The sequence below is a fragment of the Bufo bufo genome, chromosome 1, assembly GCF_905171765.1.
Source record: "Bufo bufo chromosome 1, aBufBuf1.1, whole genome shotgun sequence".
Lineage (NCBI taxonomy): Eukaryota > Metazoa > Chordata > Amphibia > Anura > Bufonidae > Bufo > Bufo bufo.
The window spans coordinates 713375834-713400656 of NC_053389.1; the positions used below are offsets into that span (position 1 = coordinate 713375834).

A 24823-nucleotide genomic window follows, 5' to 3' on the forward strand; every position below is an offset into this window, starting at 1 on the left:
TTGAAAAGTTTTTTAATTTATTGAAAAGGAAAAACTAAAACATTGCATTGACATAAGTATTCAGGCCCTTCATTCAGCCTCCAGTCTTTTTTGGTATGATGCCAGAAGGTTTGTACACCTGGATTTTGGGATTTTCGGATTTTCTGCCATTCTTCTCTGCAGATCCTCTCAATCTCTGTCAGGTTGGATGGGGACCGTCAGAGGACAGCCGCTTTTCAAGTCTCTCCAGAGATGTTTGATTGGGTTCAAGTCACGGCTCTGGCTGGGCTACTCAAGGACATTCACAGAGTTGTCTCTAATCCACTCCTGCATTGTCTTGGCTGTGTTCTTAGGGTCATTGTCTTTTTGGAAGGGTAACCTTCATCTCAGTCTGAGGTCCAGAGCACTCTGGATCAGGTTTCCATTATGAATATCTCTGTGCTTTGCTCCATTCAGCTTTTCCTCAACTCTGACCAGTCTCTGTGTCCCAGACACTGAAAAGTACCCCTGCAGCATGATGCTCCCACCACCATGCTTCATTGTAGGGATAGTATTGGGCAGTGCCTGGTTTCCTTTAAACATGACGCTTAAATTGAGGCCAAAAAGTTCAATCTCGATGTCATCAGACCAGAGAAACTTGTTTGTCACAGTTTGAGAGTCCTTTAGAGACTTCTTTCTGGCTACAGCTTATTTATGAAATGCTACAGTAATGGTTGATCTTCTCGTGGTTTCTACCATCTGCACACAAAATCTTTGGAGCTCAGCCAGAGAGACCATTGGATCACCTCTCTTACCAAGGCTCTTTTCCCCCACTTACTTAGTTAGGTGAGGCGGCCGCATTCGCAGACCTTTAAGAATGTGAAAAAAAATAGAAACAGATCCGTTTGCCCCTATGACAAACGGACAGACGGATCCGTTCTTGCAATGCATGTGTGAGAGGGATCCGCATCCGGATCCATCTACAAATGCTGTCCGTTTGCATGCAGATTGCCTGATCCGGCAGGCAGTTTCGGCGACGGAACTGCTTGCTGGATCACTCTGCCGCAAGTGTGAAAGTACCCTATGACTGTGCCGAAAGCATCCAGTGGGTCTCCTCCACACTTTATACACTGATATATTGTAACCAACTGCAGCTGTATGAAAGTTAAGTACCTATTAGGCTGCATTATTATCGTGAATTTATCGGGAGCAAGCGTTCATCGAAACGCTCGTTCATGATAATTGGCTTGTATAATCAAGCAGCCCATCAACCAATGAATGAGCAAACACTCATTCATCAGCTGCTGGGCATCTTTTATCAGGATGAAAGATGTCTGATTATCGTCAGTACGTCTCCCTATGCTGATAATGAATAAAACAGAATGAGAGAGGAATGAATAGTTCCTCCAGCATTCAGTTTGCATTGCCGCACCGTACATCGCACCCTAACGTATCCAGATCCGGAAAAAAAGATATCCGTTTACACACGGATTTCTGGATCCAGCAGGCAGTTCCAGGAACAGAACTGCCTGACGAATTCTTCTAACGCTAGTGTGAAAGTAGCTTAAAGGGGTTCTGCACTTTCATTTAACTGATGATCTATCCTCTGGATAGATCATCAGCATCTGATAGGCGGGGGTCCGACACCCGGGACCCCCGCCGATCAGCTGTTTGAGAAGGCAGCGGCGCTCCAGCAGCGCCGCGGCCTTCTCACTGTATACCGCCGGGCCGCCGGCCCACTGACGTCACGACTAGTATCAACTAGCATGGGCGGGGCTAAGCTCTGTTCACTTGAATGGAGCTTAGCCACGCCCACGCTAGTCGATACTAGTCGTGACGTCAGTGGGCCAGCGGTAAACAGTGAGAAGGCCGCGCCGCTGCCTTCTCAAACAGCTGATCGGCGGGGGTCCCGGGTGTCGGACCCCCGCCGATCAGAAGCTGATGATCTATCCAGAGGCTAGATCATCAGTTAAATGAAAGTACAGAACCCCTTTAAGAGTTTTTAGCAAAATACCTTGTTTTCGGTCAATCTGAGTATCAATCAACCTTTGTTTGCTGCATTGCTGATTTCCTGATGTACTTTTTGGCCTACACGACCATAGCTTATGTTTCTGATAGTTTATAGGAAGTTGTGCAACGGACTCCAACTCCATATTTTACGTACAGGAAGTATATTGAAATAACAGGAGCTCATCTGCTTTTAATTGAGCTTCTTTGGTCAGACTTTACTACTTTTGTTAGCAGAGTCTTTAGAACCCTAGGAATTCACCCCTTTTCCTAGATACAAGGATCTGGACTTAACTGCTTGGCATTCCTGGTTGCATCTGTAGAGTAGTCACCAACCTGTTGAACAAGCAGGTGACAAACCATAGCCAAACACAAAACCTGGTTGGTATTGGAAAGTCAGAGAAAACATCAGCCCAAAGAGATATTCAAACTCAGATTCAACACAAGGTCAAACCAGAGGGTACTACAAGTAAAAGCGTCAGCTGGGTCATACTGGCCCACCAGAGTATCAGAGGATCCTCCGGGGGGCCCAAGCTTGGACATAAATAATGGACGTCTAATAAAGCTTGAGTCAACTTGAGCTGACTGGAAATACCACATGTGCAGCGTCAGGCAAATAGAAGTTCAGGCAGTCTGAGTTAGTATGATCAAAAGTGAAAGCAAGCATAATGCAACTGTCCTCTGCAAACATAGACTATATGGACTAATACTATATTACCTCGTAGATTGTAAGCCCTCACGGGCAGGGCCCTCTCTCCTTATGTACCAGTCTGTAACTCGTCTTGTTCATGCTTAGTGCAAATGTCTGTATTATGTATGTATACCCCTTATTATATGTACAGCGCCATGGAATGAATGGCGCTTTAATAAATAATAATAATAATAAAAAAAAGTAATAATAAAATAAATATGCAAATATTTTTCACTCAATAAGACACACCGAAAAATAAGACGCACCTAGGATATAGGGAAAGAAAATAAGAAAACAATATTTTTTATCAGACATCAGATCAGACCCCCAATTTTCATCAGACCCCAAAATCAGACGCCCATTCCTCATCAGACCTCTTCATCAGACCCCCATCAGAACACCAAGCTCCATCTGACCTTTGTATCAGATCCCAAGCTCCATCAGACCTCTGCATCAGACCAGCTCCATCAGACCTCTGCATCAGACCCCCAAGCTCCATCAGACCTCTATCAGACTCCCATCTCATCAGATCTCTACATCAGACCCCCATGCTCCATCAGACCTCTGCTTCAGACCCCATCTCCATCAGACCCCTTTGTCAGATAAAAAAAAAAAAACAACAACAAAAACGCATCTCTTCTGCTCCCGATCCAGGCTGCCAGTTTGCAGATCCAGCTCCTCATGTCTTCTGCCAGCTCCACACTGCACTGTGACGTGATGTCGCACAGCATTAGGTCATATTGTGCACCTACATGCCCTAGGCCCTAACGCTGTACACAGTCAGGACACATGCAGTGCTGTGTCTGAAAGAAGACCAGACTCACCGCTCCCTGTGCCTTCTGTACACTGATGGAAGCGGTCATTAGTATTCTCTCCATAAGAAGCATTGCCATTTTCCTTCTGCTTTTCAGCAGAAACATTGAATCCTATGGTACAAAAAATCATTTTTGCCCATCCACTACAGCAATGTGACCTCAATCTGGATGGGAACCTACTCTGTGATACCTCTCCCTGTGCCATCCAGACTGTTAATTCAGGGTAAGCAGGTTCCACATGTATACTGTGTCTGCTCTATATGTTACCTCTCTTTGTGCCAGGAGGTCTCTGAATTCAGGGAGAGCAGACTACAGCTATATATACTGCAATAATTAAAAACAGCCTGTGGAAAGGATGGGTTAGTTAGGAGTGCACAACCAAAATGGAAACAGCCATACCGTATCTCCAAACGCCAATCTCCAAAATGGAGCATGTCACCATGGCTGAGACTACAAAAGAACACATGGACTAATACTATACTAATATATTATACTACTAATACTATATTCAGAATAATGGCAGACAAGATTGGGTTAATGCAGAAGAGTAGTCAGGTGAAAAGCTGGGCCAATATCATATTTATCTGAAATATACTTAAAATAGCACCAGGTTATAGTGGCAATAACTGGCCAAAGATAAGTGAAAGTTAAACAGATCACCAGAGCTTCTGACTGTTATATCTGTCCCTTGATTTGTCCCCTGTCCGAGAATCCTGAGACCAGCCATACCATCTCATAAGGTGCATGTGCCACCTGGCATCCGTGCCAGCACTGTCATATGTACCAGAACAGGGGAAAGCATTGCTAAGGTGTGGAGAGGTAAGTACTTTACACCAAGGCTCTTCAGATGCTACGATGACTATGGACAGATGCCGCAGCCTATGATGACTCCATCCTCCGTCCTTCTATAGTGAGAGAAGAACTGTTCTAGTGGACCTGTTACCATTGTTATATATAGTGGATGGAAAGAGAAGAAATGTGCACCAGGACTTTGTATTCTGAGACTGGGTTTTTGGTGGTTTAGACCAAGATCATCTGACTGAACCTGTAGATCACCATCAGTACCAGAGACGTATATTTGAAGTTTCTCAAATTATTAAGGCAATGGTATGTATGTTTAAGGCGTATAAAGGAGTTCAAAGGGAAAAATAAGCATTTACCATTTAAGCAGATCTTTCAGATGTGTATCTGGGGTCTCCTGAGGGCCAGAGAGTTAGGCCACATTCATGTGGCAGTAGTAGGATCTTGTATCAGTGTTCGTAAGCCAAACCAAAATACTGCCCAAAACTCCACACACAAAAGTGGCCTTAGCATTTAACGTCAATTTACCATTTTTAATAGTGGTTTGACCAAACTTTTATAATAACGAACAATTGCGCCTCCGTGTAAGGCTGCATCTACAATACGTTAGTTTTCTTTTATGTAAGCAACATACTATCCTAGTCAAGACATTTCAGACCTCTGTAAGAATTGCTACAATCCCCTGTACTTTCAGTTCAGTGACTCAATTTCATTTCAACCACCGGAAACCCAAGTTTTTTAAGCAGAAGGTTTGTAGCAGCAGAGAAAGAGGAATCGAGCAGAACAGAGGGAGGAGAGCTGAGGCTAAGAAGGTTCCTCTTGCTCAGCCTGTCAGGGCCTAAGGTCCAGCCTGGGTGGGTGGGGTGTGTGGGGAAGGGGGTGCATGGAGGACGACATCTGGCTTCCCTTCCTGTAGAGAAGTCCTAGGGCTGGGCAGCGTATCCTGGGGACAGGCTCACCATGGAAGATGTAAGTTACACACCAGTCTCTCTTATTAACCCATCCTCTTCCATTGTCACCTGTTTATCGAATCAGTGCTTACTCTGCAGCAGCATGGGCTTGGTAACCCTTTCCTTCCATAGGGATGCAGTGATGCTGTCGCTGTTCATCTTCTGGTATTGCTGAGAAGTCCAACTGTAAAAGTAAACTTCAGTTTCCACTTCTCGGCCGGCGAAATGGTCTGAAAAAAGGGGAGGACAGCATTAGAAAATGCTAAAACCAGCAAACAGCAGCATACCAAATAGTTTTAGGCTGTTGTAGCTTCTCAGTGCAGAGCCCAGCTCGTACAGTGTGATTGAGCTCCTTGCCCTATGTGATGCATGACTTCCTCCTCAGTGCAGATGTGAGATGGTTAAGTAGGTGTCCTCTTCTGCACACCGCAGAACCCTGGTTATGTACTTAAAGATGCTGAGTACAAGTATTACAAGGAGCCGCCTGTGATCCCTCTGTGCTATCTGCCAGATATCCTAGCTCTGCTCTGTCTTGCCTTACGAATGTGGTGATGAGGGAATAGAACAAACCGCAGTGAGGTCACCTCATTGCTAAAAGCCCTGCTTTGAATGTGGAGAAATGGCTAGATGTGAAGAGAGGGTAGAAGGGTTCTTCGTAGACCAGTAGTGCTCATGTTCTGGCTGCGCAGGACGGGTTAATACACCAGCAGCTGTGTGTCAAGCTGTTGTAGCTTCTCCATGCAGAGCCCAGATTGTACTCTCTAGTCAGCACTGTTTTTCAGCTGATTAAAAGTTTCCAGCTCCACCGCACTTTCACATAAGCAATCCAGAGAAGCCAGGAAAGAATTTCAAATAATTCAGCTTTATTGTGCCTAATAATAATACTGATAATACATGAATACAATGACACGATAAATCCCAATAATACGGAAATCTCTATAACCTGCCCTATGTAAAACCCCAAGAGTTGCCTTAGGGTGCTGCTGTCACACGTAGGTTTTTAGTGGTGTTTTGTGTTTTTTGCAGCTTGACTTGATCAATGTTTTTTGAGGCACCTTTGAGCCTTTTTGCCCATATAGTGAAGGAGATTTATCAAGGAATATTGGCTTAGTTGCCCGTAGCAACCAATCAGATTCCACCTTTCATTTACCAAAGGAGCTCTAAAAAAAATGAAAGGTGGAATCTGATTGGTTGCTATGGGCACCTAATCCAGTTCTTCTTTACACCAGTTATGATAAATGTCTCCTAGTGTGTTTTTTTTAAATGGCATTTAATGCATGTCTGGCATTTTTTTAGTATAAATTATGTCATGTCGCTTTTTCTGTAGAGCTGTATTGGAGAAAAAGCATTGTTAAAAAAAATACCATGCAAACATGCCATTAAAAACACCAATACGTTATTTTTGAAGCACCATTGACCCAAAAAACGAAAACAAACTTAGGCTCCATGCACACGACAGTATGTGTTTTGCGTTCCACAAAAAAAACGGATGACGTCTGTATGGCATCCGTTTTTCTTTGCGGATCCTTTGTGTCAATGCCTATCCTTGCCCGCAAAAGGGGCTACAGAGCGGACATACGGATGCGGATAGCACACAGTGTGCTGTCCGCATTTTTTGCGGACCCATTGAAATGAATGGGTCTGCATCCTATCCGCAAAAAAAAACGGAACGGACACGGAAACAAAATACGCTTGTGTGCGTGAGGCCCTAAAGGCTGAGAAAAATGCCACTACAAAAATGTCCTGCATTTAATATTTCTCCTAGACTTCCATGCACCATACAGAACTGGCATTTTATGCCTAAAACAAAAAGCAGCAAATATGCCATAAAAAAAGCACAAAAACTGAAAGCCCCTCAAAAATGTCCTAAAAACTATAGGAGAGACAGGAGAGCTGGCTTAGCTGCCAATAGCAACCAACCAGATCCCACCTTTGATTTTTCAGAGCTCCTTTGGAAAATGAAAGGTGGAATCTGATTGTGATAACTTCTCCCCTCTTTGGCTTTTTTTGCACTTCTGTCATTTTAGTGTCATTTTTGGCACAAGCGTTTTTTTTGCTGTAAAAACTCAAATTCCAGACATTACTTGAAAGTCTATGCCAGGGATGGCCAACCTGCGGCTCTCCAGCTGTTGCAAAACTACAACTCCCAGCATGCCCAGTCTGCCTACAGCTATCAGCCTACAGCAGGGAATGGTGGGAGTTGTAGTTTTACAACAGCTGGAGAGCCGCAGGTTGGCCAGCCCTGGTCTATGGCCTATGGGAAATATAACAAGCAGGCAAGCATTTCTTAAATTTTTTTGCCAAGTGAATTTTTTTTTTCTAATTGGTGATCTTTTTCATTTTGCTGTCATTTTTCACAGCATGTTGAAGCTTTTGGCGGTTTTTCCTGACATCTTCTCACCTCCTTCTCTATAGCAGGGGTCAGCAACCTTTGGCATGCCAGCTGTGAAACTACAATTCCCAGCATGCTCTATTCATCTCTATGAGAGCAGAGGCAGCATGCATGCTGGGAGTTGTAGTTTCACAACAGCTGGAGTGCTGGAGGCTGCATACCCCTGATCTAACGCCATTCAAACATTGGTTTTGCAAAAAATCTCCTGAAAATTTAACTGAAAAAAAAACATGTTAATATGAAAAAAAAAAATGCAAGCAGTTTCTGCGTTGTTTTTTTGTGATAAAAAAAACTCCAGTCCCAGAGCAACTGTGTGTAGGAGAGCTTACAGCGCCCATGCAAGGCTGACTCACAGCTGAATAATGGTACATAGTTCCATTCTGCCGCTATGGAGAATTGATGCTATTTACATACTTGCGATGTTGGATGCTTAGGGTCAGGGGCATAGCTAAAGGCTCATGGACCCTGGTGCAAGAGCTCAGCTTGGGCCCCCCTTTCCTCAGTGCTTTGTGGCCCGGGGCAGGGAAGCTCATAGCCTTCCTGCTGCCTGAGGCAAAAATTGAAACTGCACCCCCCCCCCCCATACCAAATTCTTGACCCAACCCCTTTCCTTCCAGTCAGAGGTGTAACTTGACCTGCATGCACCTTCTATAAAACAGGTGTCTTCTCATGTGGTACAAGGGTCTTTGGGGCCCCTCAGGCTCCTGGGCCCGGTAGCGACTGCTACTTCTGCACCCCCTATAGCTACGCCCCTGCTTAGGGTGTATTTACACATGCAGGTCTTGTGCTGTTTTTTTCTGGGTTTGTGGTTACTTTGTGTAACCAGAATGTTGTTAGGCAGCAATTTTGCACAAAGTGGTAAAAAGCCCAAGAGGCCTGTACTGACTGGTGTTAGTACTGTAGCTAGCACCCATCTGATGCATGATTGGCAGAGAAAGGTAATTTGCCTGAGATTTAGGCTAGGGCTACACGGCGGCCGCTGTCGCACGACTTCTTGTCGCACAAAAGTCATGTGTCAATTTTTATAATGATAGTCTATGGTGTTGCGCTGCAACATGCGACATGCTGCGACTGTTGTGTCGCAGTCGCAGCATGTCGCATTGCGACACCATAGACTATCATTATAAAAATTGTCGCACGACATTGGTGCGACAAAATGTTGCGCGACAACTGTCGTCGTGTAGCTCTAGCCTAAATCTGTAGAAGGAAGGTCAAGCAGAGGCACACAGCATTATAAATCAGTATAATGTCATGCGCCCCTGCAAGACGAGCAGTGTCCAGATGAAGGATCTCTCTCACACGGAGCGTGATTTCCAGACTGCTCAGGCTGGTGTGAAACAGCCCTAGGGGTATGTTCACACAGCGTCTTTTGCCATGGAACTTTGGTGCGGACACCTATGCTGAAACTTTGCTGGCGTAGTTTATGCCTCACATTCATTTTAATGGGAGGCAGCGCTGAGGATTGCTGAAAAGCAGCTTAAAGCTGCGGCCACACAGCGAAAAGGACATGTTCATTTTCGGTGTGGCCCCCAACTTTAAGGCACTGCTCCATCATCCTCAGCACTTCCTCCCATTGAAATGAATGGACACGGCTACCAGTGGGATTTCTGTGAAGTTTCGGCACAGCTGTCTGCACCAAAATTCTGAGGGAAAAACCACCATGTGAATGGCCCCTAAGGCCTCATGCACATGATCGCATGCAATTTGCAGTCTGCAGATTGTGGACCCGCGAAATACGGATACCATCCGTGTTGCATCTGCACTTTTTGTGGACCTATTGTCTTCAATGGGTCTGTGGTCCACATTTTTCAGCCAAGTGTAGGACATGTTCTATATTTTTGCAGAATGGACATATGGATACGGAAAGCACATGGATCATGCACATTCGTATGTCCGTTCCACAAAGGATAAAACATGTTCTAAATGCAATCCAAGGACCCACTGAAGTGTTGGACCCCTGCCGATCAGAAAGTGAAAAGCCCCCAAAAAACATGACGAAAACATTAAAACCCAAGACTGTTACATAGACATATTTGACTCTGTTGTCACTTGCTGTACTTACAGCTAACATCTGGTCACATCATTTTAGACTAAACAAAACATAAAAAATTCACAGCAAAACACCACAGGAAACACTGATCGAGCAAAAAAACGAAAAGTTTATTATACATTGGTCAATGACAGATATATAACTGTATAGACTTTTTTTTTTTTGCAACAAAAGTGTTCCATAGATAACCTGCCTTTACTTTCTGATCCAAGAAGAAGCTGCTTCCTGTCAGCCATAATGGCTCTCATAAGGCTTCTTTTTTATTTATTCGCTTACCGTATATAAAGATATAACATATTCCTCAGCACTTTACAGACTCAATTTTGTCACCACTGTCCCTATTGGAGCTCACAGTCTAAATTTCCTATCAGTATGTCTTTAGGAAGAAAGCCACGTAAACACGGGGAGAACATAAAAACTCCATGCAGATGTTGTCCTTGGTTGGATTCAAACCTAGACCCCAGTGCTGCCCACTGAGCCACCCTACACTTAAGGAGCATCTGTCATCAGGATCAACATTAGTTTCAGGGACTGAAAGTGCAGGGATAGTTGTGTGGCTGGGAAGTCAATGGTTGTCGTATAGGTGCTCATCCCCAACACACACTTGGGTCAATTTCATAGAAAGCCCATTTGCCTATTTGTATATTTTTGGAGTGTGGGAGGAAACCATCACAAACACAGGGAGAACATACAAACTCCATGCAGATGTTGTCCCTGGTTGGATTCAAATCCATGACCACATCGCTTCAAGGCACCATGAACCACCGAACCACCATGCCACCCTACACAATGCCTGCTTGGACTGCCCCAGCTTATTAAAAAAAAAACTCTCTCTCCCATTCCCATGTAGCATTTAGTAGAAATCTCATTTAGAAAAATATGTAAATTAAGCGTTAAAGGAGTTGTCTGCGAATACCTAAGTTTTAATGAAGCACGTGTTGGGGCTGGTGTTTGCGGCGCCTACTGGGTCTGTATATCTGTATTCTTCCATTGTGGCCTTGGTACCTATACTACCTGCATTTTATGGCGTATCTGCATTGGTCTGTGTTATTTTTGACCCTAGTAGGTGTCCTGGTGTTTTTTGTCTTTACCAAATATGTGTACTTTTTACTTGTACTATAAAGCTGATATTTTTAACCATGTAGTGTTCACAGAGTTCACTTTTATTCCCAGACAACCCCTTTAAGTGCACTGAGGGCAGGTCAGCACTGGAACTACATAGCTCCATCCTCTGTGTAGTGCATGGAGCCTGGTTACTGCAGTGCTACCCCCATTGAAGTCAACAGATAGCTGATTGGCAGTGGGAGTGGGGTGTCAGACCCCTGCTGATCAGATAGTGATAGCCCATCCTGAGGATAGCCCATCACTTGCAATCTCCTGGACAACCCCTTTAATGCAGTTATAATGGTTATCTAAATTAATTCCTTTGAGAAACTGGTGGTCAGCGTGTATGAAGGTTGATATGTCTGAGAGTGTGGTTTTACATTCACACTGGAAGTGACACTGGTTTACTACCACTTTGTCTTAAAATGTCGTGGTGGGACCTGGCATTGTTGAGGTGGTCATATTCCCAGTATGCGTAGGTAGTGCTAGTAATAGAGACTCCATCTTTTCCACCCTGCTTTCCACAGTAGGTAACATTCAGTTGCTGAGACGGTCTTTATGAAAACTGTTGCACGTCCAGGTCCAGAACTGTGAAAGTCTATTTCTTGTTACGCCATGGTGCGATTTCCTTCACGGTGAAGCAACATGTAAGATGTTACTTTAGTGACTCAGCGAGCGGAACTGAGTAGTACTCACACCACAACTCAACAGCAAAAAAAATCCCAGTGCTGTACTCATCTTCTACATGTATTCCATATGTATAAATGTAATGTATTCCTCTACAGGCGGTGAAAAAGGCATCTGTCACCACGATCTGCTGTAATACACGAGTAGTACTATAGATAGTCCAGATCGATTTATTTTTCTCTTCTGACCCTTGTTTCCTTACTCTCATTGTTTAAAGCTGTGCTGAAATACATAGTCAGGACTGCTGTGCATGCGCACAGGAGTCCTCTCTATTATTTCAGCACAGCAGTCCTGGCTGTGTATTTCAGCGCAAGTTTGAGAGCTGACAGCGGGGGGACAGGGGGCAGTAGGAAAAAAAAAAATTGTGATCTGGACTCCTTATCCTCATGTATTACTGGAGGTAAAAGATCAAAACCATGGTGGCAGATTCACTTTAAAGGGCATCTCTTAGCTGGTTTGTACCTATGACACTGGCTGACATGTTACATGTGCATCTGTGCTGGTCCCATGTTCATATGTGCTCACATTGCAGAGAAAAATTATGTTTTAATATGTGCAAATGAGCCTCTAGGAGCAACGGGGACATTGCTGTTACTCCTAGAGGCTCTGCTCTCTCTGCAATTGCCATGCACTCTACACTTTTGATTGACAGGACCAGATGTGATGAGGTTTTCACTGCCTGGTTCTGTCAATCAAGGTGGAGAGGACACAGAAGTTACAGAGAGATCACAGCCTCTAGGTGTAACAGTAACGCCCCCATTGCTCCTAGAGGCTCATTTGCATAGATTAAAACATCATTTCTCAAAGCGATTTTTGCACATCTGAACATGGGACCAACACAGATGCCTTCAGCTGCCAAGCGCACATGTAACAGGTCAGCCAGTGTCATAGGTACAAATCTGCTGACAGGTGCCCTTTAAAGACCAGACCATGTTTTTTCTATGTCAGATTCCAAGAGCCAGAGTGTAAGTCCATGGTGACAGATCCGGTTTTTTAGGATCCTAAAATACCAGATCCATCATCCATTGACTTTCAATGTATTCGGTGGCTGATCCAGTTTGTTCTGTTTCGATTTCACACAACCGCATCCTAGCAGAACGGATGCATCCTGATGCGTAATCAAAACTGAACTGTTTTGGTCAGGTTTTGCGATCTTCTGCGGAACCTCAAAACCTGAAACCAAAATGCATATGTGAAAGTAGCCTTGAAGAAGTTTGTAAAAAGAATTTGTTTTTGAACGGGCCGTAGCTTTTATTGGTGCCATTTTTTTTTAATCTCTTTGGATCACAGAAACATTCCTTAGTTGGCTGATGGCAATCACTGCCGATAATCACTACTAGGGTTGAGCGAAGCGCACTTCGGATCATACATCTAAAGTCACTTCGGTCAAAACTTAGTTTGAATCCTGTACAGAGATCCAAAGTTATAGCTATTAGAATTCTGGAGAAGGGTCGCTGATCCAGGGAGCTATTCTGATTACTAGATTTAGTCAGGTAGGATTTTTTTCCCCTAAGATGAGGAAAACTGTCTTCTGCCTCATTAACGTTTTTATCTTCTTCTGGATCAACCTCATAGTAGACTCAACGGAATGGAATAATGTATGTCTTTCTTAGAGGGATTGGACTTTCCTCTGAGGTTATACATGAGTAGTAATGCAGATCACTATTTTTTATTTTCCTACTGCACTTCGTTCCCCACTGGCAGCAATGAAAGCTAAACTGAAATACTCAGCCAGGACTGCTGTGCTTACATAATGGAGAGGACTCCAGCAGTCCTGACAATGTAATGTATTTCAACAATGGAGAATTGGAGGGCAGTAGGAAAATAAAAATTAGTGAGCTGGACTCCTTATTTGCACTTCTACTCATTCATTACCACAGATAATTGCCAGGCTCATGCTGACGGACTCATGTTTCTATTGCTTGCTATGTCCAGGACCACCACCATTGACCCCTTCCCACGCCTCGATGTAACTGTACGTCCAGGTGAGCACTAACTTTGTGCACTTTGGTGAGCAATAACTTTTAAACGCTGCTGTTACACAAGGAAGTGTCACTGCACAGGTGACTCTGGAGATGCCAGCAAGAGACCAATCAGCATGGTCCCTTGTCGGGGGTTAGTCTGTGCAGACTAACTAATCAAGGCTTAATCCAGTGAAAAAAAGCCGATTACAGGCTCGTATCTCCTCAGTCAGGCCGCTTTTGCCAGGTGGCTTCTTGTGCTGGCTTTGAAGGTGCAGCATTGGCACAGCCTGTGGCCAATGCCCCACTTGCCAGTGGTGCTGTACTTTTCCTTTTATAAGATGTAATGCAGGGAATATTAGTGAGTGCTTCCATTATGGAAGCGTTCACTAGTATGCAGGAGACGGGGAGTGAAGCGCTGCGAGCGCTGTACGGTACTGACCCCTCCTCCTGCTTGTTCTTCTCGGGTCCCGCGCTGCTGTGTCCTGGCTGCGTGCAGTGTCAGGATGTACAGAGCGCGCTGTGACCTGATGCTGCAGGCAGTCAGGTGACTGTACAGTGCGGGCCCTGAGAAGAGATGAGAGCCGGGGAGACCACCGGACCAGGAAAGGAGCGGTGGAGCAGGACAGATAAGGTAATTTATTTATTTTACAGTCTGATCTGAGGTCTGATATGAGGGTCTGTAAGTCTAAGGCTACTTTCACACTGGCGTTTCTGGGTCCGCTTGTGAGATCCATTTCGGGGCTCTCACAAGCGGCCCAAAACGGATCATGCATTCTGAATGGATAAGGATCCGTTCAGAATGCATCAGTTTGCCTCCGTTCCGTCTTTATAACGCTTTTGAGACGGACACCAAAACGCTGCCTGCAGTGTCCTTCTGATGAAACTGAGCCAAACGGATCCATCCTGACACACAATGTAAGTCAATAGGGACGGATCCGTTTTCACTGACACAATATGGTGCAATTGAAAACGGATCCGCCTCCAATTGCCTTTCAATGTAAGTCAAAACGGATCCGTTTGCATTATTATTATTTTTGTTCATGGTAATGCAAACGGATCCGTTCTGAACGGATACAAGCGTTTGCATTACAGGTGCGGATCCGTCTGTGCAGATATCAGACGGATCCGCATCTAACGCAGGTGTGAAAGTAGCCTAATAGGGGTCTGATTGGGGGTATAGAGGTCTAATGGGGGTCTGGAGATCTAATGGGGGTCTGATAGGGGGCTGGGGAGGTCTAATGGGGGTCTGGAGATCTAATGGGGGTCTGATATAGGGGTCTGATGGAGGTCTTATATGGGGGTATGAAGGTCTGGTCTGAGGTCTGATATGGAGGTCTGGAAGTGTAATGGTGGTCTGGAGGTCTAATGGGGTCTGATATAAGGGTCTGGAGGTCTGGTCTGAGGTCTGATATGAGGGATCTGAGGTCTGATATGAGGGTCTGTAAGTCTAATAGGGGTCTGATTGGGGGTATAGAGGTCTAATGGGGGTCTGGAGATGTAATGGGGGACTGATATGGGGCTCTGGAGGTCTAATGGGGGTCTGATATAGGGGTCTGGGGGTCTTATATGGGGGTCTGGTCTGAGGTCTGATATGGGGGATCTGAGGTCTGATGCACAGCAAAGAAGAAGACAGAAGAGATGCCGGCTGCGCGATCAAGTGGTTTAAGGTGAGTTAAATAATAATTATTATTTTTTAACCCCTCCAGCGCTAGTTTACTATGCATTCTGTATTCAGAATGCTATTATTTTCCCTTATAACCATGTTATAAGGGAAAATAATACAATCTACAGAATACCTAACCCAAACCCGAACTTCTGGTCACCGCCATAGCCTGTTATTGGCTGCACGTCCTCCGTGGATTTCTGCAGGCAGGGGAGATGCGAACAAGGCAGTGGAGCGATCTGGGAGAACGAGGTAATATGCGCAGTGTTGCAGGCCAGGGAATTGCAGTGGAGGTTATTCCGTTTTGGATAACACTTTTAATTTGAGGGGTATAGTTTTTTAAAATGGGTAAATTTATAGATGGTCTCTATTATGCAAGCCCCTCAAAAGTCTGAATTGGTTCTTGAAAAAGTCAGTCTTGGAAATGTGCTTGAAAATTTGAAAAATTGCTTCTAAAATTCTAATCCTTCTAACGTCCTAAAAATAAAATGGCATTTACAAAATAATGCCAACATAAAGTAGGCATATGGGGAATATTAATTAATAACTATTTTATAAGGTGTCACTATCTGTCTAAGGCTAAGTTCACATCCGTTCAGCCTTTCCGTTCACCTGCTCTGTTTAGGAGCAGGAGAACGGAAAGGACGGATTTGGGACATGACTGAACCGAACGGAGCCTAAGGACCCCATAGACTATAATGGGGTCCGTTATGTTTCTGCTCAGAAGATGATTTTGAAGCGGAGACAAAAGTTGTGCATGCAGGATTTTTGTCTCCGCTTCAAAATCATCTTCTGAGCGGAAACATAACAGACCCTATTATAGTCTATGGGGTCCTAAGCGCTCCGTTTGGCTCAGTTATGAGCCTTCTCCGTTTAGAAGCAGGAGAATGGAAAGGCTGAACGGTGATGTGAACGATGCCTTAATGCATAGAAATTCAAATTTAGAAAATTGCATTTTTATCAACATTATATGTCAATTTTGGATTTTTTTAAATAAATAAAGGTAAAACATATTCACTCAAATTTACCTTTAACATGAAGTATGATGTGCCACAAAAAAAAAAAAATACATTCTCAGAATTGCGTGGATAGGTAAAAGCATTACAAAGTTTTTTACCACATAAAGTGATAAATGTCAGATTTGCAAAATTAAGCCGCGTCAGGAAGGTGAAAAATGACTTGGTCCTGAAGGGGTTAATAGAACCACAGAGAAAGCACATACGTCCAATATGTTTACAATGGGTATGACTAGACGATGCGGTCATGCTGCAGTTAGGATACACATGTGGTTACCCCATGTATTATCAAGCTTTTAGGGTGTGTATCTTGACTGTGATTGTTTGTGGACTGCTGTTGTGAATTTTTCTGGATCTTTAGCATTCTGATTAACTTTATACCTGTGTTAAAGGTTTAAGAACCACTTGTCTATACCACAAGCGGCTGATCTACTGTATATCCAATGCGGCCAGCAGCTGCAAGTGGCTGGACAAGTTTTAAGTGCAGTCAACTGCATCAGGTGCTCTGAAAGGGCCAAGTCTATCTCAGAAACCTATTTTCCCATTGACTCCTATTGGAAAATGAGATGCTGCAGTTCCTACTGGTTGGCACTGGTATTTGGAGGTATTGTGGCTGGTACTTGCATTTGGAGGTATTGAGGTTGGCACTGCTGTGTTGCGTGCTTTGGCCTTTTTTGCTACAAAGGTATTTTGCAGAGGTATACCAAAAAATAGAGAAAAGAGGACCCTGAAACCTAAAATGGGGCCTTTCGATGCGGTGTCATGCACGACAACCTAACATCTAGGAATAGGATGATGTTTTCTTATCACTTTCCCACCACTGGTAGGAGGAGGTAAGGGCAGCATTACTCTTTGGTCATTTCCTCCACACTTTTTAGCCTGAGCTAAGCTTCTTCTCTTCTAGCAGCTGTATGGGCTGCCACCTTTAGGCTCAGTTCAGACCTGAGCGTTTTACAGCGCGTTTTACAGCGCGTTCCTACGCGCTGTAAAACGCTCAACAAGGAGAAACCAATGCTTCCCTATGGGAATGGTTCTCACCTGGGCGTTTTACAGCGCATACGATCGCGCTGTAAAACGCCCGACGCTCAAACAAGTACATGAGCGTTTTTTTGGGCGTTTGTCGCGCGTTCCCGTACATAGACTTTCGGGAACGCGCGACAATGTGTGTTCACTTTGTCTCTGTATGCGCGCTTGTAAACGCCCGTACAATCGCGCATACAGAGCGCTCCTTTCAAAACGCTCAGGTGTGAACTGAGCCTTATGGTATGTACGCCCTTGATTTAGTAGCTGGGAGTGTGATGGAGACATTGTAGCTGCCAATGCTATGGGGCAACTGTGAATGGCCTAATTAATATGTTTAAAAAACGGAATATGTGAATGTAGCCTGAAGGGGTGTTATTCATATATTCAGATCTCCTCTGGTAAATAATAACCTTAATCCACTGTACCTTACACTGCGGCATTTCAGATAAAGCATAGGGGGAATTATCATGTCATGTGGGCTAGTTTTTTTAAGGAGAAATGTTGCAAATAATGAGTATCTTTTAACAAATTTGGTGCATTTAACACCAACGATCTTCAGTTGCAGTCTGGCCTATGAAATGTCAGCCTTAGGCCGAATGCACACGGCCGTGTTCCGCGGCCGAGAGAGGTCCGTGATATGCCGGGCTGCAACTGAGCGCTCCTGCTCTGAACAGGAATCCAGCCCGGCATACCACGGACCGCTCTCGGCCGCGGAACACGGCCGTGTGCATTCGGCCTTAAGGGCACACAAACGTATTTTCTTTCCGTGTCTGTTGCTTTTTTTTGCAGACCGCATATGGAACCATTCTGTTTCCGTATGTCCGTATTTCCGTTCCGCAACAAAATAGGACAAGTCCTATTATTGTCTGCATTACGGACAAGGATAGGACTGTCCAATTAGGGGCCAGCTGTTCCATTCCGCAAAATACAGAATGTACACAGACGTCATCCGTATTTTTTGCGGATCCATTTTTTGCAGACCTCAAAATACATACGGTCAGGTTCACAAACGTATTTTCTTTCCGTGTCCATTTGTTTTTTTTGCGGACTGTATGCGGAACCATTCATTTCAGAGGGTCCACAAAAAAAACGGGTTACTCCATGTGCTTTCCGTTTCCGTATATCTGTATTTCCGTATGTCTATTATTGTCTGCATTACGGACAAGGATAGGACTGTTCTATTAGGGGCCAGCTGTTCCGTTCTGCAAAATACGGAATGCACACGGACGTCATCCATATTTTTTGCGGACTTAAAAATACATATGATTGTGTGGATGAGCCCTTAAAGGCAGTCTGTCAGCTCCAAAATCACTTTGTAACCGGAAGCATACACTGGTCTCATAGGACTCCATGACAAAACATAGTATGAGTCTTCCCCATTTTTTCAGCATGTGTGTTTCAAACACTCCCAGGCAAAGCGGAATGCAAAGCGCAATAATTAGATCTCTGACTAATTTATGATTTTTTTTATTAAGCTAAGAAATTTTAATTAAAAAAAAATTATAAAAAAAGGGTTGCCCATGGCCTGACACATTTTATCTGACTTCTTTGTCTGAAAAAGTGGAACAGTTGTTTTATAAAAACACCACTCATTCTGAACACCATATTTCTCAAAGAATTTACACCAGACAAGTGGCGTAAATACTATCATTTTTTCTTCTCCAATTTTGTACTGGCGTAAATACATTAACAAATTTCCCCATATAGCTCTATGTCTGTGGCTTTCCACGCAGTATATTACAAAACTGTCTGCCTGAAGCCACCACTAGGGGGAGCTCAGTGCATAGGAATTAATATAGTTACCATTGACTTCAATAGAGGCAGTAAAATCTGTTTGCACTGAGCTCCCTATACTGGCAGCTGTGTGACAATGCTTCCATGTTGGGAACAGAAGATGGGCCCCATAGCAGTCACATGGTCTGCCTGCATGGTAGGTACGCCACTGTATTTTTAACTAAACGTAGTGCCTTTTAGGGCTGCCTCCATGTATAAGAGTCATGTCAAATCTGTTGCTGCAAAGTCTTGAAATTCATCATTCTACATTTATGCAAATTATGAAACTTCCTGTAAAATTGCTGTTGTTTCCTTTTTCAAAGTCAAGACTGTTTATACAAACTTTATAACCTTATATTATATTTTCAGGGGGGTATTTTTCACGGACACGAACTATGGATTGTGCCAAGCCAAGATCTTTTTTATTTCTTTTCCTGCATTTCTTGACTTAGTTTACCTTGACATTTTCCACAGAAGACAAAAGCAGAAATGTTGCAAAATGGTAACTAAAAATATTGCTACAGTTCCTCTTAACAAATAGTAGCATAGGAATTCTATAAATGCTCTTTGCAGTGATCCAATACGAGACCCATTGGGTTACAGAAGTGAAAAACAATCTGGGAGGAAGTGGGAGGATAAATAAAGAAGCCTTCTGAGAAATGAGTGACACTGAAACCTTCTGAAACATCTTTATTTTTCAGCAGTTCATCTTGCAAATATCACATTGCTGGGACCCACCTAATATTGAGAATGAGCGGTTCCTAGTCCCAGTTTCCTTGAGCTGCTATTTGTATTTGGGGTCCCAGTATGGAGACTCCATTGACCTTTATTACAATCCTAAATGAAGAGTCATTATTAGAAAAAACATGGCTATAACCAAGTGAGCAAATTTTTTATTTATTTTATGCACTTATATAGCGCTGACATATTCCGCAGCGCTTTCCGGCCCCTGTCCCCAATGGGGGCTCACAATCTACGTTCCCTATCAGTATGTCTTTGGAGTGTGGGAGGAAGCCCACACAAACACGGGGAGAACATCCAAACTGCATGCAGATGTTGTCCTTGGTTGGATTGAAACCTAGGACCCCAGCGCTGCAAGGCACCAGAGCTAACCACTGAGCCACCGTGTGCAGTCTATAAATAAAGCTGCTAATATAATTATCATGTACCTTTCTAAATGTATCTGCGGGCTCTCAGAAGTGGCAATACATGAAAAAAATGAGTGATACACATTGCCTCTCCCAGGCCTAAAATGGCTCCACCCAGAATAAAGTATGATTTAGGTTTAGTACCCTTTAAAGGGACTGTCGGCAGTTTTTTGCTACCCTAACAAAAAAGGCGGCATAAAGCAGTGACAGATAACTGTAGCAAAATGCTGGGTCACTTTCTTTATTTGGCCATTTTTGCTAAAATCTTGTATTGAACGGCTCTAGTGCTGGAGCTCTTTAATACAAAGTGTATGCCAGTGGGTCCTGATATTCACGAGGTTCCGGCCCCCATCTCCCTCCGGCTGCTGATTGCAGTAAAATATGTAAATCATCAGCAGGAGGAGCTGGGACCCCGTGACTATCAGGATACATTGGCTTGGGGTGTGTATTGAACAGTTCCAGAGCTGGAGCCGTTCAGTGCAAGATTTAACAAAATGGCCAGGTCAATTTAAAGAGGACCTTTTTTTTTTTTTAGTTTAGATAAATACCTTTACTTGCAGGATACCCCCCGCTGATGCTGCCACCCTGCCTGTTTTTTTTTTTTAAATATCGCTCCTACACCCTGCTGTGCCCACCGCAGTTTTCCCGCTCAGTGTGTTAATCCTGAGCATCAATACAGGGAGGAGGAGACGCCAGGGTTTCTCAATGGGCGTCTCCTTCTCCATGGCTGTGCCGTGGTCCAATCACAGCGGAGAGCGTCAGGTTTCTTGTTCTGTCTTTCAGAGAGCCCAAATACTCCACATTTAATAGATTTGGCCAATTTTAAGCAGTGTCGGACTGGGGTGCCTAGGGCCCACCTGGTAAAATTCGTTCTGGGGGCCAACTGTACAGCTACATGCAAATGCTCACACTGCAGCACACGGATGATGAAGATGAATGATTATGGGGGTCCCTGCAGTGGCATCAAGAAGGCACGCCTCTGGAGAAAGAGGATACTGGTTGGCGTGCCTCTGTGCCTAGAAATTTTCTCCGCCACCCAATGCATCTATAGTAAAAAAAATAAAACTGGGTCGTTTCTTAAATAATCCACCTAATTTTTGATATTGACACATAGTCTGGTTAAGATTCTGTAAGCTGCCTATTCGCATGTAGCACCGTCACCCTATTGTGCCATGTGCCATTATATAGGCGATGGGGGACTAGGAGCTCCACCCTTACTGAGGGGTCCACTGAGGAATTCACCTGTTCCACTTTAGGCCAGTCGACCCCTGAGTTTAGGACTAGTGTCAGTCTTAATATACAGTCCCTTGTTCCCAGGAGAAACATTTTTTTTCTCCATTTTATATAGAGGCCAAAATGCCCCATATAAGCACCAAACAGGAATCATGCTGACAGATGTATTTTAATGCACTGTAGCATCAAATCGGATTTTTATACAGGTCTGGAGTTTAGCCACAGAAAAGACTGATGGCACTTTCCATGTGTAGATGACATTTCTCCCAGTGGCTTATCTATGCAGCCATTCCTCACTGCTATTTCTGGCTCTATCTCATTGTTTGCCTGACTTCCTCTATGTGATTTTCCCTTTGTCTCTCTTAACCTGGTAATTTCCCCCATCATCTTCTCAAACAAACAGTATTAAACTCTGCAACTTGTAACCTACAATTTCAGTAATATCCCTGATGTGTGTAACCTTCACATACACAACTGTGTGCTTGCTTGAGGGGTTAAATCCATTCTAGAGCAGCAGGAAGCACTGCAGCTGAGAACACAAGCCCCCCATGGAGAAATATATATGAAGATAGCATCATAGGTTATGGTTTCTTTTTCCTAATGAAAACTTCAGCAAAAAGCTGAAAGGGAATGTGTCAAAAGAAAAATGACCTATTGTTTAAAGTGCATTTTTATGTTAAACATACGCCTATATTTTGTTTGGTGATTTTTCGCATTGGCCACTAGATCAAATAATATGTTGAAGTTTCCTTTTCTGTGCAGATCACATTTCAGCAGTCATCGCATTATCACCACAGGAAGGATTACAATGACAGCTATTGCAAAGTGCCGCCCCCAAAAGGCCGATCGGGGTCCCAGTGTGTAGGAATGCCGAGTGGTATGGCCACTACCATTCTGTACTGCAACTACCCGTGACGCTGCTCCCTGATGAGCCGGAGGACCCGGCGAAACGCAGTGGGGATATGAGGGTCTAGTAAGCAACACAGTAATTTAGCACAGGTCCAAGGTTCCAGCAGGCTGGGGGTCACTCTTTTTAGAGCGGGTGCTCCGACGACAGCCACTTGAGGTGCTCCCCACTCATAAAACTAGTGTCTACAGGGTCAGAGTACCTAGGTAAATAGTGATATAAGCTGTCTTTCCACTTAAAAACTTCCACTGAGACACAATTGGCTATACCCAGCCAGAGCTATCCGAACCTTTACTGTACCTGGACTACTGAACAAATTTTATATTATTTAGTATAAGGAGGTCCTGTATTAATAATGCCGAGTTGTGTGTTGTGGCCCTAATAGTTTCTGTCATGGTGCTCCTACTTGGATACTGTTGCTCCCCAGGGTTAGGCTCCGCAGCAACAAAGAAAGCTGCAGTTGGTGAAATACGTACAGTACAGACTTGGTGAAGTTCAATAGTTTTACTTAAATAAACTTGCAATAACCTTGTGTCATCCAAACAATGCTTGATCTTTCTCTTGGCTTCAGCAGGCTAAGGGGAAACAGGCAGGTGAATTTGAATACTTTTCTTTTTCTTTCTCTGCTGAGCTAATCTCTGGCTTCAGTCTGGTTACTGGACTTTCTAGCAGTTTTGAAAACTTTGAATGGGATGACTTTGGTCGTTGACCCCCTCGTAATACTCAGTCTATAAACTGCAAGGAATTGGGGTGCTCTACGAGCTGCTACCCCTGAAAGACTTCTGCCCAAAAAGTGGTGAGAATGGAATGGTAAGTTCCATTTTATCTAAAGGTACTCTCTGCCAGATACACTGTCACCTGCTGGACAACCAGGCACATTATATGTAATAACAGTTGCATAACAATATTATTAAGGCACAGTATCAGCGGACCTGGAATTATTAATACAAATAAAATTATCTGCTAGCCATTAGAGACAGTAGCTAGGTGTAGGAAAAGTAGTGCCCCCTCTGGGGTACTACACTATCAACTCTGTATAAATACAGTAACACAGGATCAACCATTTACAATAGATTAAGTCACAGCTTATAGTACAGTTGCAAGAAAAAGTATGTGAACCCTTTGGAATGATATGGATTTCTGCACAAATTGGTCATAAAATGTGATCTGATCTTCATCTAAGTCACAACAATAGACAATCACAGCCTGATTAAACTAATAACACACAAAGAATTAAATGTTACCATGTTTTTATTGAACACACCATGTAAACATTCACAGTGCAGGTGGAAAAAGTATGTGAACCCTTGGATTTAATAACTGGTTGAACCTCCTTTGGCAGCAATAACTTCAACCAAACGTTTCCTGTAGTTGCAGATCAGACGTGCACAACGGTCAGGAGTAATTCTTGACCATTCCTCTTTGCAGAACTGTTTCAGTTCAGCAATATTCTTGGGATGTCTGGTGTGAATCGATTTCTTGAGGTCATGCCACAGCATCTCAATCGGGTTGAGGTCAGGACTCTGACTGGGCCACTCCAGAAGGCGTATTTTCTTCTGTTTAAGCCATTCTGTTGTTGATTTACTTCTATGCTTTGGGTCGTTGTCCTGTTGCAACACCCATCATCTGTTGAGCTTCAGCTGGTGGACAGATGGCCTTAAATTCTCCTGCAAAATGTCTAAATTAGAGAATAAATTTGGGAATTCATTTTTCCTTCGATGATAGCAATCCGTCCATGCCCTGATGCAGCAAAGCAGCCCCAAACCATGATGCCCCCACCACCATACTTCACAGTTGGGATGAGGTTTTGATGTTGCTGTGCTGTACCTCTTTTTCTCCACACATAGTGTTGTGTGTTTCTTCCAAACAACTCAACTTTGGTTTCATCTGTCCACAGAATATTTTGCCAGTACTGCTGTGGAACATCCAGGTGCTCTTGTGCAAACTGTAAACGTGCAGCAATGTTTTTTTTTGGACAGCAGTGGCTTCCTCTGTGGTATCCTCCCATTAAATCCATTCTTGTTTAGTGTTTTACGTATCGTAGATTCGCTAACAGGGATGTTAGCATATGCCAGAGATTTTTGTAAGTCTTTAGCTGACACTCTAGGATTCTTCTTCACCTCATTGAGCAGTCTGCGCTGTGCTCTTGCAGTCATCTTTACAGGACGGCCACTCCTAGGGAGAGTAGCAGCAGTGCTGAAATTTCTCCATGTATAGACAATTTGTCTTACAGTGGACTGATGAACAGCAAGGCTTTTGGAGATACTTTTATAACCCTTTTCAACTTTATGCAAGTCAACAATTCTTAATCGTAGGTCTTCTGAGAGCTCTTTTGTGCAAGGCATCATTCACATCAGGCAACGCTTCTTGTGAAAAGCAAACCCAGAACGGGTGTGTTTTTTTTATAGGGCAGGGCAGCTGTAACCAACACCTCCAATCTCATCTCATAGATTGGACTCCAGTTGGCTGACACCTCACTCCAATTAGCTCTTGGAGATGTCATTAGTCTAGGGGTTCACATACTTTTTCTGCATTGCACTGTGAATGTTTACATGATGTGTTCAATAAAAACATGGTAACATTTAATTCTTTGTGTGTTATTAGTTTAAGCAGACTGTGATTGTCTATTGTTGTGACTTAG

The 24823-nt window shown here is 43.8% G+C and overlaps 1 protein-coding gene across 2 annotated transcripts in view; it reads left to right on the top strand.

The window, feature by feature from the left end:
• The first annotated feature begins 4853 nt into the window (after window positions 1-4853).
• PLEKHO2 (pleckstrin homology domain containing O2) overlaps window positions 4854-24823 on the top strand; it is a 47615-nt gene continuing 27645 nt past the window's right edge. Inside the window, exon 1 of one of the 2 annotated variants that reach the window (XM_040414256.1) lies at window positions 4854-5241. In XM_040414256.1, coding sequence (XP_040270190.1) covers window positions 5233-5241 — 9 coding nt within the window. In that variant the 5' untranslated portion in view covers window positions 4854-5232. Of the gene's footprint in view, window positions 5242-19647; window positions 19775-24823 lie in introns of those variants that run through there. The other variant, XM_040414257.1, reaches the window with a different exon arrangement.